General features: G+C 39.6%; 1 protein-coding gene across 4 annotated transcripts in view; it reads left to right on the forward strand.

The window, feature by feature from the left end:
• Positions 1–73: 73 nt before the first annotated feature.
• TBCCD1 (TBCC domain containing 1) overlaps positions 74–16,409 on the forward strand; it is a 39,411-nt gene continuing 23,075 nt past the window's right edge. The window contains exons 1-4 of one of the 4 annotated variants that reach the window (XM_066240637.1): positions 74–351; positions 1,275–1,353; positions 4,110–4,236; positions 5,846–6,224. In XM_066240637.1, the coding sequence (XP_066096734.1) occupies positions 5,889–6,224 (336 nt within the window). In that variant the 5' untranslated portion in view covers positions 74–351; positions 1,275–1,353; positions 4,110–4,236; positions 5,846–5,888. Of the gene's footprint in view, positions 352–1,274; positions 1,354–3,530; positions 3,636–4,109; positions 4,237–5,845; positions 6,225–16,409 lie in introns of all 4 variants that reach the window. The other 3 variants (XM_066240634.1, XM_066240635.1, XM_066240636.1) reach the window with 3 other exon arrangements.

The following is a 16,409-nucleotide window of genomic DNA, read 5'->3' on the forward strand; positions in this document are numbered from 1 at the left end:
TCTAAGGTACATGAAGTTTTCCCCGCCCGCCTCCTCTGACTTTCCACCAATCACGAGGCTTTTCCTCCAACTCTGACCAATTGCGGAAGGAAAGTTTGCGCTTGGTTACCCAACTCTTGGAATTTCATTGATATAGAACTACGCGCTGGATGAGGGGCGGAGGCACCATAACGAAGTGGGCGGGGACAGTCACTCCCAGCCAACCGTAGAGCAAACGCAACGTTTAGAGATCTTATTTTAACTTCTGACAATCTAGGAGGAAATGGTCTTGGTTTCACAGAGGGGAGGCCGTGCAGGGCCGTGGAGGCGGACGGACTGAAGTTCGGATTCAGCTTCCACCACTTCTTAGCGGTGAGAAACCCACGTCCCTTACCCACCAGTCTGAGCCCAAGCTTCTTTATTTACAAATTTGAGCTATTCAGTGGCAGTATTGTGACATTTTAATAGAAAATCTTCAAACCGTCTAGCACAGCGTCTGGCACATACTAAGCACGTAATGAATAGATATTATTAGTTATAAGAACTCTGATTCACGCCCCCCCCCACTTTTGCTTATCTTAGTACCTAGTTGTTCACGACAAAACTCTAGGTGTGTTCCTTAATTCCTGTGTTGCATCCCCTATGCAAATATTTACCTTTAAAATATAACCCGAATTTGTCCACTACTTTCCACTACCTCTCTGGGCTAAGTCACATCATCACTCACGTGGCAAAGGCCTCCCAACTGGTCACTGGTCTCTTTGCCCCCACTTGTAATATCTCTTGTTCAATCCTGCCTGCTCCACCGCCATGAATTTTTACAAACAAAACATACCAGTTCATATCATTCCCTTGCCTACAGATCTCAAATAGGTTTTCGTTGCACTTAGAATAAAATCCCAACTCTTTATGGTAGATTATAAAACCTTACATGTTTCCATAATGTTGGAAAAAACTTTTTCAAAGAAAAGTTTATGTGATCTGTACCTTTATCCAATCAGTATACTCCTTACCATATTCTACCCAAACTGCTTTCCTTTCTCTTTTTTCAGTACACTAAGCTCATTCCTGCCTAGGGCCTTTGCTCTACCTGTTCTCTCTGCCTGAAACACTCTTCCCTCAGATCCTAACATGGGTGACTCCTTTTAAACATAGATATCAGCTTAAATGTCATCGCCTCAAAGAAGGCTTTCTTGACCAACCAATCAAAATTAGCCCCTGCTGAATCCCTTATTTTTACACCACCTTGCTTTTTTTTTATTATTATTGTTTCCATCCCTGCCTCCCATACTCAGGTACACTGGAATGCCAGTTTCATGACAACATGAAGCTGATTGTTCTGTTCTTATCTGTATAGAACAGTACCTTAGAATGGTGAGTAAAAGTTGCTTTGACTGTCATCTTTGTGTAACCTGACACTACTGGTCTGCCTAGGGCCAGCCAATAATGCATGTGTTCTTGATTTACACAGGAAAAATTTTCCAGGTTCAGATGATCTTAAGAGTTATGAGTGTATTAAAGCTGGGGTCAGTGAAACAAGGAAGGGCCTATAATAGAAGGAGATCCTAGGTGGGGCTGTCTTGGTTCTCTAAAAACCTTATAGGAAAGAAATCAGTGGAAAAAGGGGGCCTTGGAGACAGGATCAGGGGGTTAGCCTGGGACAAGCTGCCGTGGTCCACTGCTCCTGTTTGCAAAACTGTGAGGACTCTTAAAATTTAGGAGCTACATGCCCGTGGGTGGGGAGCGGAAGGAAGGGGGAGTAAGAGGAGAAGGGAATTAATGGCCTTGGCATCTTCCCAGTCTGGAGAGCTCATGGTCTGGGTCCTTAGGGTTTTTTGTTTTGTTTTGTTTTTTTGTATTTTTCTGAAGCTGGAAACGGGGAGAGACAGTCAGACAGACTCCCGCATGCGCCCGACCAGGATCCACCCCGCACGCCCACCAGGGGGCGATGCTCTGCCCCTCCGGGGCGTCGCTCTGCCGCGACCAGAGCCACTCTAGCGCCTGGGGCAGAGGCCAAGGAGCCATCCCCAGCGCCCGGGCCATCTTTTGCTCCAATGGAGCCTTGGCTGCTGGAGGGGAAGAGAGAGACAGAGAGGAAGGAGGGGGTGGGGGGTGTAGAAGCAAATGGGCGCTTCTCCTATGTACCCTGGCCGGGAATCGAACCCGGGTCCCCCGCACGCCAGGCCGACGCTCTACCGCTGAGCCAACCTGCCAGGGCCTGGGGTTGTTTTTTTTTTTTTTTTTTTTTTTTTTTTTGGAAGAGTGGGAGGATTGCAGTAGAATATCCTTAAGCTTTTCTAGGTGTGACCCCCCCCCCATTAGCCAGCCCCAGGGAATGGTGCCTCAAGCTCTAAGTTGTAGTGGGGTGGGTGGGTGGGGGCACCCGGGCCTGGAACCAAAACAATTAAGGCCTAAAGGTTATTTCTAAGAAGATCAGCATCTGGCTGTGAATTGCTCAGCCAGTTTATTCAGCTGTCTGTTTCCCCATTCTATTTGCCAAAGAATTTTCCTAGCTTTTTACTCTCCTGTCTTATTTGTATGCTGGCTTTTTTATTTTTCAAGCCTCGAATCAAATTCAACACTTCTTTCCCCAAGTTACTATTTGATATTATCCTATTTTATTTTATTAATATGAACTATTTTTCCTATTGAAATATGAATTCTAAGAAAGCAGAGACTTTATCTGTTTTGTTCACTGCTATAATCCTAGTTCCTAGCACTGTGCCAAACACAGTGACGCTCAACAAATAATTGCTGTTGCAGAAAACAAAGGCATAGAATCTGTTAAGGTCACTGAGCTACTTAATGGTGGAGCCTGAATGGTAACCTAGATCTGTTCGAATAGTAGGCCCCTGCTCTTTACTCCTTGACTCATGCAGAGTTAAGAAAAAGATAAAATTATGCTTTCAAGAGGATGCCTACTAGGGGAGAGAGGCTTTATGAGGAACTAAATGCACTTTATGGTCTTTTACCTTTGTATCTCCCACACCTAGAGAGATCATAAATGAACTAAGAAAGCAGGAAAAGGCTAAAAAATCATGAAATGGTGGTGTAAATGAAGGAGTGATGTCTGCTGCAGGGTGGAATCAAAAAAAGCTTCTTGAAGGCCTGGGTTTGTATCTTGGCTCAAGTCTGTGTGAGCTTAGGGGTGTATTACTGCCACCTCTCTATTCCCTAGTTTTCTCATTAATAAAACAAATGTACTTAACCTAAAGGAGTTCTTGGAAGACTGAGATAATACAAATAAAGGTGCTTTACACAGTGCCCAACCCAGAATAAGCACTCTAAAATATAAACTGTCATTATTATTATTACTGATCAAAGCGTGCTGACCTTTCCAGCAGCTGTTGCCTGCCCACAATTCTTTGGAGCAACAGAAAACTAACTTGTCCCCTGAGTTGAAAGTCTTCATACCACAATGCAGCCGGGTATGGTTCCAGGACCCAGCATCCCGGGAGTTTTCGCTCCCGCTGAATTTTCCTCCGCGCTCTAGACTAGAGAAGCACTCGGCCGCTCTAGTAATATGGTCCTCCCTTTCTCGGTGGTGCGAGGCCTCGCGCTTGCGCGGTGTGTGCGGCTGCGGGCGGGGACGGGCCAGGAGAGCAGGGCGTGGCGGCGCACGGAGAGGTGTGACGGAGCGGCCCTTGTCGTTGCAGGTAACCGCGCCCTGAGTGGTGCTCGGGAGGGAGGGGAGAGGAGGAAAGGGAGCTGTCACGCCTCAGGCTTCGACCCAAGCTACCTTCGCGCTCCCCGGGTCTTGGTACGCTACCGACCCTATCAGCCGGGGCTTCTCGTCTCGAAGTCCGAAGTCCGGTCGCAGCGCTCGGGCGGCCCGCGCGGTGTTCTACCCCAGTCAGCATCCAGGGTGGGGGCGAAGCCCTCAGGAGGACCGCCGTGGGCCTCCCCCTGATCTCCCCACCCGAAAAAGCGTAATCCCAGCGCCCGCCGGGGGGGGGGGGGGTGTATGAAGAGGAAAAGAGCCCAGTGGCTGTTTGTTTACGAATTTGTTTACGAGTCCCGGAGTGGATACGGAGGGCTCAACTCTAGGATCTGGCTTTTGATTGCACTTGAGACACGAGCTCAGAACCCCACATTTGGGGGAACTGACATCTTCCTAATGTAACTTTCAGAACGATTCCCATATTGGAAAACAGCTGCCATTTACTCTCTCACACCCTTCCTTGGGATCCTGCACTTCTGTTTCTTCGCTTGGACATGGCCTTATATATGGCCTCACGTCTAAAGTCATTCGTTCTGGTAATTCTCTTCTGGATCCACTTTCATTTTTCAAAGGTTTTCCTCAAACTAAGTTCTTTAAATATGTATGTTTGTAAACAACACAGTTCTCAAGTCAGACAGACTTGAATTGTAATTCAGGGCTGTGCCGATTTAAGTATGTGACTTTGGATAAATTCTTTACCTTCTCTAAGCCTCCATTATTTCATCTGAAAATAGGATAGTCATATGAATCTCCAAGGGTTGTGAGGATGAAAAGAGATGAAATATGAAAAATATTTAGCATGCTGTCTGGCACATAGTAAGCACTCAACTGATGTCAGTTATTTTTTAAACAGAAAGTACCCCAAAGAAATTTCTTAGAATCAAATGCAAAATATAATAACAAAACATTTTTCATCAGTCATATAAAGAATGTTTTTGTAAGTGGTGTTACTTAGTGCAAGGAGTGCTCAGTGAAGAGAGTATCTTAGATCAAGTAAGGGTGCAATTTGATACAGTCATTTTGGAAAGCAACAGAACTACATGTCAGGAACTTCAGAAATATTAGTTACTTCATTTCACAAATGCACATCTGACAATTTTGTCTTGGAAATAATTCTAATGCAGAAAATATACAGAAAGGTGATAGTGTAACATTACTTATGGTAGTAGATATTTAAACTTTTTTAAGTGGACATTTTTAACATACACAAATGTAGAATAGGTGAGTGACCCCCATGTGCTTGCTCATGGCTCATCTTTTAGCAGTGATCAGTATTTTACCTAACTTGTTTTGTGAAAGAATGTAAACCTACTAAATGTCTAAAAACAGGAGAACAGTTGAATAAGCTGGGGTACATTTATTTGGAGTGCTATGAGGCTTTTAAAATAATATAGAATTGTATATATGGTGGTATCACAACTGTAACAATTCAAAAACTAACATCCAAGCTGGGTAGAAAATTAAGACACATAAATGAGTACAATAAAATATTAACTAGTTTCTGTTTGGTGGCATTAGGGATGATTTTCTCCTTTTCTATATTTTATAAATATTCCATAAAATCATGTATTGCTGTTAAAACAAACAAAAAAATATTGCACCTGTACATGAGATCATACCTGTTACAGAGAATAGCTTTAACTTTCCTTGATCAATTTTTGCAGCCTACATTTACATGAGTATTCTTGTCATCTTGTGTTAGTGTTTCATATTGAGCTTATATGGTCAGCTAACATGTCCGTACCTTTAACCAACCATCCATATGTGTAAGTGATTTGACTATGAAGTTTTTATTTTTTTAATTTTGACAAGCATTCCCCTTCAAGGTAGAGCAAGATTTCTTGTGAAGGAAAACTTTTTCCATTTCTTCTTTTCTTCCATCTCATATCTTATGCATTTATACACTCTTCCTAAAACAACCACTTTGAACAATTCAAATAACATAAATTTTTTTTAATACAAAATTTTTCTTGTTCAGATAGATTGTAATGAAAACTTCCCCAAATAGCTATTCTGCTCTTGGTTGAAGAGCAGTTTAAAATGATACAGTACATACAAAAACAGTTAAGGGAGGAGTCACCTTATAAGAAAATGTATACAAGAGTTTTGTTTAAAATCAATTTTTGAAAAAACTTTGTTTCCTAGGTATGCAAAGAAGCCTCTTTACACAGATGTCCTTACAGATAATATGGATCAGTCCGGAGTTCTCCTCTGGGTGAAAGCAGAACCCTTTATAGTGGGTACCTTACAGGTGCCACCTCCGTCCAAGTTCAGTCTTCACTATCTCAGGAAGATAGCCACCTATGTGCGAACCCGGGCCACAGAGGGAGCTTACCCACGCCTGTACTGGTCTGCTTGGAGGCACATTGCATGTGGGAAGCTGCAGTTGGCTAAGGATCTGGCGTGGCTTTACTTTGAAATATTTGACAGTCTTACAGTGAAGACACCAGAGGAGCGCCTGGAATGGTCTGAGATTCTGTCCAGCTGCACATCTGAGGATGAAGTCGAAAAGCAGAGAAATCAGGTATGGATTAATATGTACATGTATGTGTGTACTTTGGGAAATAAACCATTTAACTTTAATTATGTTTTAATTTTTACATTAAAAGTTTTTATTTTTCTAAAATACACACTGGTTTTACAGTGTGTGGTTTTAGGTTAATGACCATTGTGATCCCAGAGCACCATATTTGGATTTTAGCAGTTCCAATTGGGAAGTTTTTAATATATTTAATGAATTAGTCCTTACTTACTAATCCTTATTTACGTGCTTCCAAAGCAATAATGTTACAGGAACCCTGTGATTGAAAGAAGGAAATATTTTCATTGACTTTAAAAAGTATTTTGAGGTGACAGAGTGCTTCTGAACCACTGATATGAACTGCCTGTTTTTAAGTGAGCATCTGCTATGTGCTGGGGTTCAAAGATTAAAACAGCATTTCTGCTTTCATGGTTTCATGGAACTCCGTAGACTAATAGAGAAACTAATGTGTAGAGAAGTGCTCTTTAATAGTGTAAAATGGACCTGGCCGGTAGCTCAGTTGGTTAGAGCATCCTCCCGATATGCAAAGGTTGTGGGTTTGATCTCTGGTCAGGGCACATACAGGATCAGAGTGAGGTTTCTGTCCGTCTGTCTTTCTCCCTTTCTCTCTCTCAAATCAATAAGTAAATTTGAAAAATAATAAATAAAAGCAGCAGTCCTTTTTATTTTATTTTAATGGGGTGATATTAATCAATCAGGGTACATAGGTTTAGAGAAAACATCTCCAGGTAATTATTTTGACGTTTGATTGTGTTGCATTCTCATCACCCAAAGTCATATAGTCTACCATCACCTTCTATCTGGTTTTCTTTGTGCCCCTCCTCTCCCCACACCCCCTCCTTTCCCCTCCCCACCCCCAGTAACCACCACACTCTTGTCTATGTCCCTAAATCTCATTTTTATGTCCCACCTATGAATGGAATCCTATAGTTCTTAGTTTTGTCTGATTTACTTATTTCACTCAGTATAATGTTATCAAGGTCTATCCATGTTGTTGTAAATGATACGATGTCATCATTTCTTATGGCTGAGTAGTATTCCATAGTATATATGTACCACATCTTCTTTATCCAGTCACCTATTGAAGGACTTTTTGGTTTCTATGTCTTGGCCACTGTGAACAATGCTGCAGTGCACATGGGGCTACATGTGTCTTTACGTACCAGTGTTTTTGAGATATGGCGGTATATTCCCAGTAGAGGGATTGCTGGGTCTTATGGTAGTTCTATTTTTAATTTTTTGAGGAACAACCATACTTTCTTTCACAGTGGTTGTACTACTTTACATTTCCACCAGCAGTAGATGAGGGTTCCTTTTTCTCCACAGCCTCTCCAACATTTGCTATTACCTGACTTGCTAATAACAGCTAATCGAACAGGTGTGAGGTGGTATCTCATTGCAGTTTTGATTTGCATTTCTCTAATAGCTAATGAAGATGAGCATCTTTTCATATATCTGTTGGCCATTTGTATTTCTTCCTGGGAGAAGTGTCTGTTCATGTTCTCTTCCCATTTTTTTTTATTGGATTGTTTGTTTGTTGTTGAGTTTTATGAGTTCTTTGTATATTTTGGATATTAGGCCCTTAACTGTGCTGTTGTTTGAAAGCATCATCTCCCAGTTAGTTGGCTGTCGTTTGTTCTATTGTCAGTTTCTCTTGCTGTGCAAAAGCTTCTTAGTCTGATGTAGTCCCATTCATTTATCTTTGCCTTCACTTCCCTTGCCTTTGGAGTCAAAATCATAAAGTGCTCTTTGTAACCAAGGTCCATGAGTTTAGTACCTATGTTTTCTTCTATGTAATTTATTGTTTTAGATCTTTTATTTAGGTCTTTGATCCATTTTGAATTAATGTTAGTACAAGGGGACAAACTGTAGTTGAGTTTCATTCTTTTGCATGTGGCTTTCCAGTTTTCCCAGCACCATTTGTTAAAGAGGCTTTCTTTTCTCCATTGTGTTTTGTTGGCCCTTTTATCAAAATTATTTGACCATATTCATGTGGTTTTATTTCTGGGATTTCTATTCTTTTCCATTGATCTGAGTGTCTACTATTCTGCCAATACCATGCTGTTCTTATTATCGTGGCTCTATAATATAATTTGAGGTCAGGAATTGTAATGCCCCCAGCTTTGTTTTTTTTCCTTAGGATTGCTCTGGCTATTTGGGATTTTTTATAATTCCATATAAACCTGATGATTTTTTGTTCCATTTCTTTAAAAAATGATACTGGAATTTTGATGGGAATTGTATTAAATTTGTATATCACTTTGGGTAATATAGTCATTTTGACTATATTTATTCTTCCTATCCAAGAACAAGGAATATTTTTCCATTTCATTATATCTTTTTTGATTTCCCCTAACAATGTTTTGTAGTTTTCATTATAAGGTCCTTTACATTCTTTGTTATGTTTATTCCTAGGTATTTTATTTTTTTGTTGCAACCATGAAGGGGATTGTGATTTTTGAGCTCGTTTTCTGATGTTTCATTGTTGGCATATGGGAAGGCAATGGACTTTTTTTTTTTTTTTATTATTTTTATTTATTTATTTACAGGGACAGAGAGAGAGTCAGATAGAGGGATAGTTAGGGAGAGACAGACAGGAACGGAGAGAGATGAGAAGCATCAATCATCAGTTTTTCATTGCGACACCATAGTTGTTCATTGATTGCTTTCTCATATGTGCCATGACTGGTGGGCCTTCAGCAGACTGAGCAACCCCCTGCTCGAGCCAGTGACCTTGGGTCCATGCTAGTGAGCTTTTTGCTCAAGCCAGATGAGCCCGCGCTCAAGCTGGCAACCCCGGGGTCTCGAACCTGGGTCCTTCCGCATCCCAGTCCGACGCTCTTATCCACTGCGCCACCGCCTGGTCAGGCACAATGGACTTTTGTATATTAATTTTGTATCCTGCGACCTTACTGTATTGGTTTATTGTTTCTAGTAGTCTTTTTGTGGAGTCTTTGGGGTTTTCAATGTACAGGATCATACCATCTGCAAAAAGTGAAACCTTTACTTCTTTTTTCCCAATATGAATGCCTTTTATTTTTTTCTCTTGTCTGATTGCTCTGGCTAGAACTCCAGAACTATGTTGAATAAGAGTGGAGAGAGTGGACAACCTTGTCTTGTTCCTGATTTTAGGGGAAAAGTCCTCAGTTTTATGCCATTTAATATAATGTTAGCTGATGGTTTATCATAGATGTCCTTTATTATGTTGAGATATTTTTCTTATATACCCATTTTGTTAAGTGTTTTAAACATAAAATGATGTATTTTATCGAATGCTTTTTCTGCATCTATTGATAAGATCATATGGTTTTTGTTCTTTGTTTTGTTGATACGGTGTATTACATTAACCATTTTACGTATGTTGAACCATCCTTGTGATTCTGGGATGAATCCCACTTGATCATGATGAATTATTTTTTTAATGTGTTGTATTCCATTTGCTAGTATTTTGTTTAGTATTTTAGCATCTGTATTCATTAGATATATTGGTCTGTAGTTTTCTTTTTATGTGTTGTCCTTGCCAGGTTTTGGTATGAGGGTTATGTTGGCCTCATAAAATGTGTTTGGAAGTATTGCTTCTTCTTCAATTTTTTGGGAGACTTGAGTAGAATAGGAATCAAGTCTTCTTTGAATGTTTGACAGAATTCACTAGTATAGCCGTCTGGTCCTGTACTTTTATTTTTGGGGAGGTTTTTAATAGTTGATTCTGTTTCCTCCCTGCTTATGGGTCTGTTTAGGCTTTCTGCTTCTTCATGACTCAGTCTAGGAAGATTGTATTGTTCTAGGAATTTATCCATTTCTTCTATATTGTTAAATTTGGTGGCATATAGTTTTTTATAGTATTCTATAATAATATAAATACTTTGTATATCTATGATATCTGTGGTGATTTTTCCTCTTTTATTTTGGATTTTGTTTATATGAGTCCTTTCTCTTTTTTCCTTGGTGAGTCTTGCGAAGGGTTTGTCAATTTTGTTGATCTTTTCAAAGAACCAATTCTTTGTTTTATTTATTTTTTCTATAATTTTTGTTCTCTATTTTGTTTATTTCTGCTCTGATTTTTATTATTTTCTTTCTTCTGCTGGTTTTGTGTTGTCTTTGTTCTTCTTTTTCTAGTTCCTTAAGATGTTAAGTGGTTTACTTGGGCTCTCTCTTGTTTGTTCTGTATTGATATGAACTTCCCTCTTATTACTGCTTTTGCTACATCCCAGAGATTCTGATATGTTTTATTGTTATTTTCATTTGCCTGTATGTATCTTTTGATCGCTGCGCTTATTTATTCTTTGACCCACTCATTTTTTAAAAGTATGTTGTTTAGTTTCCACATTTTTGTGGGTTTGTTTACCTCCTTTTTGTAGTTGAATTCTAATTTTAAGGCTTTATCATCAGAAAATATGCTTGATATAATTTCAATCTTTCTGAATTTGTTGATGTTATTTTTGTGGCCCAACATATGGTCAATTCTTGAGAATGTTCCGTGTACACTAGAGAAAAATGTATACTCTGGTACTTTGGGATGAAATGTCCTGTAGATGTTTATCATATCCTATTGTTCTAGAGCAGGTGTCGGGAACCCTTTTGGCTGAGAGAGCCATGAACGCCACATATTTTAAAATGTAATTCTGTGAGAGCCATACAATGACCCGTGTACGTTATGCATTATCCAATAAAAATTTGGTGTTGTCCCAGAGGACAGCTGTGATTGGCTCCAGCCACCCACAACCATGAACATGAGCAGTAGGAAATGAATGTATTTTAATACATGAGAAAGTTTTATATTTTTAACGTTATTATTATTTTTATTAAAGATTTGTCTGTGAGCCAGATGCAGCCATCAAAAGAGCCACATTTGGCTTGCAAGCCATAGGTTTCCAACCCCTGTTTTGGTGTTTCGTTTAAGGCCTTTATTGATTTTCTGTTGGGATGAACTATCTAGAACCGTTAGCGGTGTATTGAGGTCTCCAAGTATGATTTTATTTTTGTCAGGTTTTTTTTTTTAGGTCAGTCAGTAGCTGTCTTATATATTTTTGTGCTCCTTGTTTGGTGCATATATATTAAGAAATGTTATGTCTTATTGATTCAATGTCCCCTTTATCATTATGAAATGACCATTTTTGTCTCTGATTACCTTTGCTGTCTTATAGTCAGCATTGTTAGATATGAGTATTGCTACTCCTGCCTTTTTTTGGATGTTATTTGTTTGGAGTATTGATTTCCAAACTTTCACTTTGAATTTGTTTTTATCCTTGTAGCTTAGATGTGTTTCTTATAGGCATCATACAGTTGGATTTTCTTTTTTAATCCATTCTGCTACTCTATGTCTTTTTATTGGTGAGTTCAATCCATTTACATTTAGTGTAATTATTGACATTTGAGGGTTTCCTATTGCCATTTTATATATTGCTTTCTGATAGTTTTATATCTTGTTTGGTTCTTCTCTTTTATTATTCTATCATTTGTTTCTGTTTGGTTGTAATCCATACTTCTTTTCTCTGTTACTTCTTTTTTCAAGCCATGTACTTCTGTGTTAGTTCTTTGAGGGGTGGTTACCATTAAGTAATGGAAAGCATACATATCGTGTTCATTGTAGTACATTATCTCATGAGTGCTTCTGCACTCCATTCTCCTTTGCTACTGTTCATCTTTGTCCTCTCCCCTTTTTTGTTTCTTTGTCATAGATTAATCTTGTTTTTATTGTGATCTTGATGGAGCTTTTACTTGTAGTTTTGTTTTGTTTTGTTCTGTTCTTTGTGTCTGGTCAGGAAACTCCTTTAGTATTTCCTAGAGTGGTGGTTTTCTGGTGATAGATTCCCTCATCTTTTCTGTATCGGTGAATGTTTTTATTTCTCCTTCGTATTTGAAGGATAGCTTTGATGGGTATAGTATTCTTGGCTGAAAGTTCCTCTCTTTTAGAACTTTAAATATTGGGGTACATTCTCTTCTAGCTTGTAGAGCAGGGGTCGGGAACCTTTTTGGCTGAGAGATCCATGAACGCCATGTATTTTAAAATGTAATTCCATGAGAGCCATACAACGACCTGTGTACATTATGCATTATCCAATAAAAATTTGGCATCCCGGCAGACAGCTGTGATTGACTCCAGCCACCCGCAATCATGAACATGAGCAGTAGGAAATGAATGGATTGTAATACATGAGAATGTTTTATATTTTTACTATTATTTTTTTTTATTAAAAGATTTCTCTGTGAGCCAGATGCAGCCATCAAAAGAGCCACATGAGGCTCGCGAGCCATAGGTTCCCGACCCCTCTTGTAGAGTTTCTGCTGAGAAATCTGTTGATAATCTAATAGGCCTTCCTTTATATGTTGTATTTTTCTTTTCCCTGGCTGCTTTGAGAATTTTTTCTTTGTCGGTGGTTTGTGCCAATTTCATTATGATGCACCTTGGAGTAGGTTTGTTAGGGTTAAGATAACTTGGTGTTCTGTTTGCTTCTTAAATTCGAGGCTTTAGTTCTTTCCACAGGCTTGGGAAGTTCTCATCTATTATTTGTTTGAATATATTTTCCATTCCATTTTCTCTCTCTTCTCTTTCTGATATACTCATTATTCTTATGTTGCTCTTTCTGATGGAGTCAGACTATTCCTGTAGGGCTATCTCATTTTTTTAAATTCTTGAGTCTCTCTCCTCTTCTCTCTGTTGTACCTCTAGTTGCCTGTCTTCTATGTCACTAATTCTCTCCTCTATCTGGCCTGTTCTATTGACTAAGCTGTTACCTCGTTTTCAGTTCATGAATTGAGTTTTTCATCTCTGTTTGATTCGTTTTCATAATTTCAATTTCCTTGTTGAAGTATTCTTTCTGTTCATTGAATTGTTTTCTGAGCTCCCTAAATTGCCTTTCTGTGCTTTCTTGTATATCCCTGAGTATTTTTAGGACTTTAATTTTAAATTCTCTGTCATTTAACTCCAAGGTTTCTAAGCTATTGAAATTTTTTTCTATAGATTTTTCCTCATCTATCTGAGCTAGATCACTGTCTTTTGTATCCATGATATTTGATTTCTTTTTCTTTAATGGAATTTGAGAGTGGTATTGTTAATAACACTAACAGGAGTTGATAAAAAAATTTTTTGAGAAAATTCTGTGAAAAACTGAAAATTCTATTGTGCTAAGTGGAACAAAAATATGTAGAACGGAGGGCCTGGGTTGAGGGGGAGTGACAAAGAGGCAAAAAATGAGGCAAGAACCCACAAAATGCCACAAGGAAAAATTTAAAGATCAAGAATAAAATAATTTGTTTGTAAGATTCAAATGAGAGAAAAAGTGAAAGAGAAAAGAAGAAAGAAAAAGAGAGAGAGAAAAAAATTTAGTTTTTTGGAATGTAACATTCCAAAAGAATGGAAAATGAAACATCTATGGGTAATGAGGTTAAAAATGAAAAGAAAAAAATAAAATGGAAAGAGGATAAAAAGACCAAAGTGGAAGGAAAAAGAAAAGATAAAAAATACAAGAAAAAATGGAAAAAGTTATAAAGACTGTGGATTTTTCCTGGTTTTGAGAAGTTATCTTCTTCCTTTTTCTTTCTTCTCTCTCTTTTTGGCCGGTGGTACTGTACCCCAGGCAGATATTTGCTGTTGTGTCGCTATGGTGATGACATAAACTAGGCCTCAGTCCTGTTGGTAGTCATTTGCAGACTCTGACAATGGGAGAGTCCTTTTCCCGGAGTCTCTCCGCAAATCTCTCCTTCCTGAACCAGCAGCCTGGGACCCAGCTGTGAAGTTGCCCCTGCCACTGCCTGGAGAGCAAGAGGCTCTAAGAGCTGCTAAATCCCCCCTTTAACCCCACTCAATGCAGGGTTCTGGGTAAGGCTTTGCCAGCCAGAGCTGCCAGCGTAATCAGGCAGGGCTGGGAGCCGATTGCCTTTCAGTGTCTTTCTATGAGCCTCCGGGCATGTCTAGTATGCCTCAGCACTCCCCAGGTCTGCTCTCCATAGGCTGTCTGCAAGCTGCCTCTGCGCCCTTCCCCCCCCCCCCACAGTTCTCTTCCCCAGGAGTGTGCTTTGTTAGCCTGTATGGCTGGCGGAGGTGCTGTGCCCAGACAGGTCTGGGTGTAGGGAAGCTGGCTTTTGTGCACTTCTCATGCGCTGTTGTTTGGGAAGACGGGATTATTCAGAACTCTGGTCACAGCCCACGCAGAGGGCCACTACTGACAGTCTCCAACCCAGCCCCTCCATCCAGGAACATCGGCACCCACACCTGAAACGCCAGGTGGATCCACTCACATACTGCCTGCGCTCGCTGACTGGGATACCGGGAGTAAACAAGGCAACTGCTCGCCCACCTCTGCCTGGGTCTGCTGCTGGCCCTACCTCCATGTAGGCTGAGCCGCGGGCACACTCTCTCCTGGCTTGAACATCTCTACTCTAGCCCAGCATTTTCCATGGCCCAGCTCTCACTTTCTCTCAGTTCCAAGTGAAAGCAGCCCTTGCTCAGGTCAGTGAGGAAAGCAGCATACTCTGTTCTCCGTCTTATTTCCTTCAGAGTGGGTTATATATTCAGCCACCTTTTCGCCCAGTGTACCTTTGTTTGATGTATGTGTATTTCAGATGCTCCTGAGATTGTTTTTCTGTCTCTAGTTGTTGAATTTGTTGTAGTTTCAGGAAGAGATATCAAGAGCACTCCTCATGACACCATTTCTCTGACATCATTAGCAGTTGTCTTTTAAAAAAAATAGTGTGAAATGTACAATAAAGTATGCATAACATACAGAAATAGAATAGAGAAGAGAATGATTGAGTCTGGTGATTAGGAATAACTTCACAGTGAAAGTATATTAAGTAGAATAGGCTAGTTATTATAACAGCAATCTGGCGTTTCAGTGGCTTGCATGATAACAGTTTCTTATTTATGCAACAGTGCAACACAGGGCATCTCTGAGCTGCTGTTATCCAAGTAGGCTACCTATATCCTTTGGAGCCTCTGTTAGTGAGCTTTGTTGCAGTTAAAAACAAGTGATATGCCAGTGGATTACAGTAACAAAGGTTTATTTTACCTGTAGCCTGCACCTTAGCTATGGTTCTCTTCTAGGCTGTGGCTTGGCTCTGTGTTCTTATTTGGGGACCCAGCTTCTGTGTAGGTCATCTATTCTTGTGACAGAGGGAAGAGCAACAGAGCAAGAGGAAACTCATGATGCCTTTTAAAACTTTTGCTCAGATGTATAACATAAATTACACTGCTCACAAAAATTAGGGGATCAGGGAATTTGCAGATACTCCAGTATTTTCAGCCTTCTGTATAGTGCATTTTCACCAATGAAATAAAAGTTGGTTTTGCATCTCATTGCATAATCAAACTTTCTTTGACTTGTCATTTGCTTTTCTAATTTTCTTGTTTAATAAAAACAATCAAATGCTTCTTTTTATCATTTCATATGCATTTTGAAATATCCCCAAATTTTTGTGAGCAGAATATGACTACTTTCATTCCATTGGCTAAAATTTTGTCATATGTACATGTCTAAAATCTGAGGGGGGGGGGGTAAACTACTTCAAAGGAGGTAAGGAAAATTCTATGGTTCATATAAGCCCCATGAAGAATAGAGGAGCGAGGAGGCAAGGAAAATCCTATGGTTCTTATAAGTGCATAGCTGCAAATATAATACAATTTACCACAGCCTTGCCCACAGGTCCTCATAGTCCTTCTCTTCTATTTTTGGTGGGGAGAGTTTTTGGGAGACTTGAAAGTGGTATGTGAAAATCTACCCACATTTCATTGACTATAATATAGTTATACCATGCCTAATTTGAAGGGAGACTGGGAAATGCCATGTAATTGTGCACCCGAGAAGAAAAGATATTTACTTAGCTTGTAGCCAGTCTTTGCCACAGGGGGTAAAATGTAAACAAGGTTTAAGGGATTGATAGGAAGTTTGGCAAGCAACCAAGAGAGGAAGGGTATTACATTTATGCATTAATCAAACATTCATTGAGTGTGCTAGCCACAGTAGAGGATACTGTGGATACAGAAATGAAAGAAAACTCCAAATTTTTTGAGTGCTTACTATGTACCAGATTCTATTCTTATTAGGAATATAAAAATGAAAACAATAAGAATCTTGTAGACTCATGGGGGGGGCAGGTATATGAAGAAATAATGACAATATAACAAGTAGTCGTTCAGTGGAAATATTTATAAAAATTAGCTGAGTTAAA

The sequence above is a fragment of the Saccopteryx bilineata genome, chromosome 8 (assembly GCF_036850765.1).
Source record: "Saccopteryx bilineata isolate mSacBil1 chromosome 8, mSacBil1_pri_phased_curated, whole genome shotgun sequence".
NCBI classification, from domain to species: Eukaryota; Metazoa; Chordata; class Mammalia; order Chiroptera; family Emballonuridae; genus Saccopteryx; species Saccopteryx bilineata.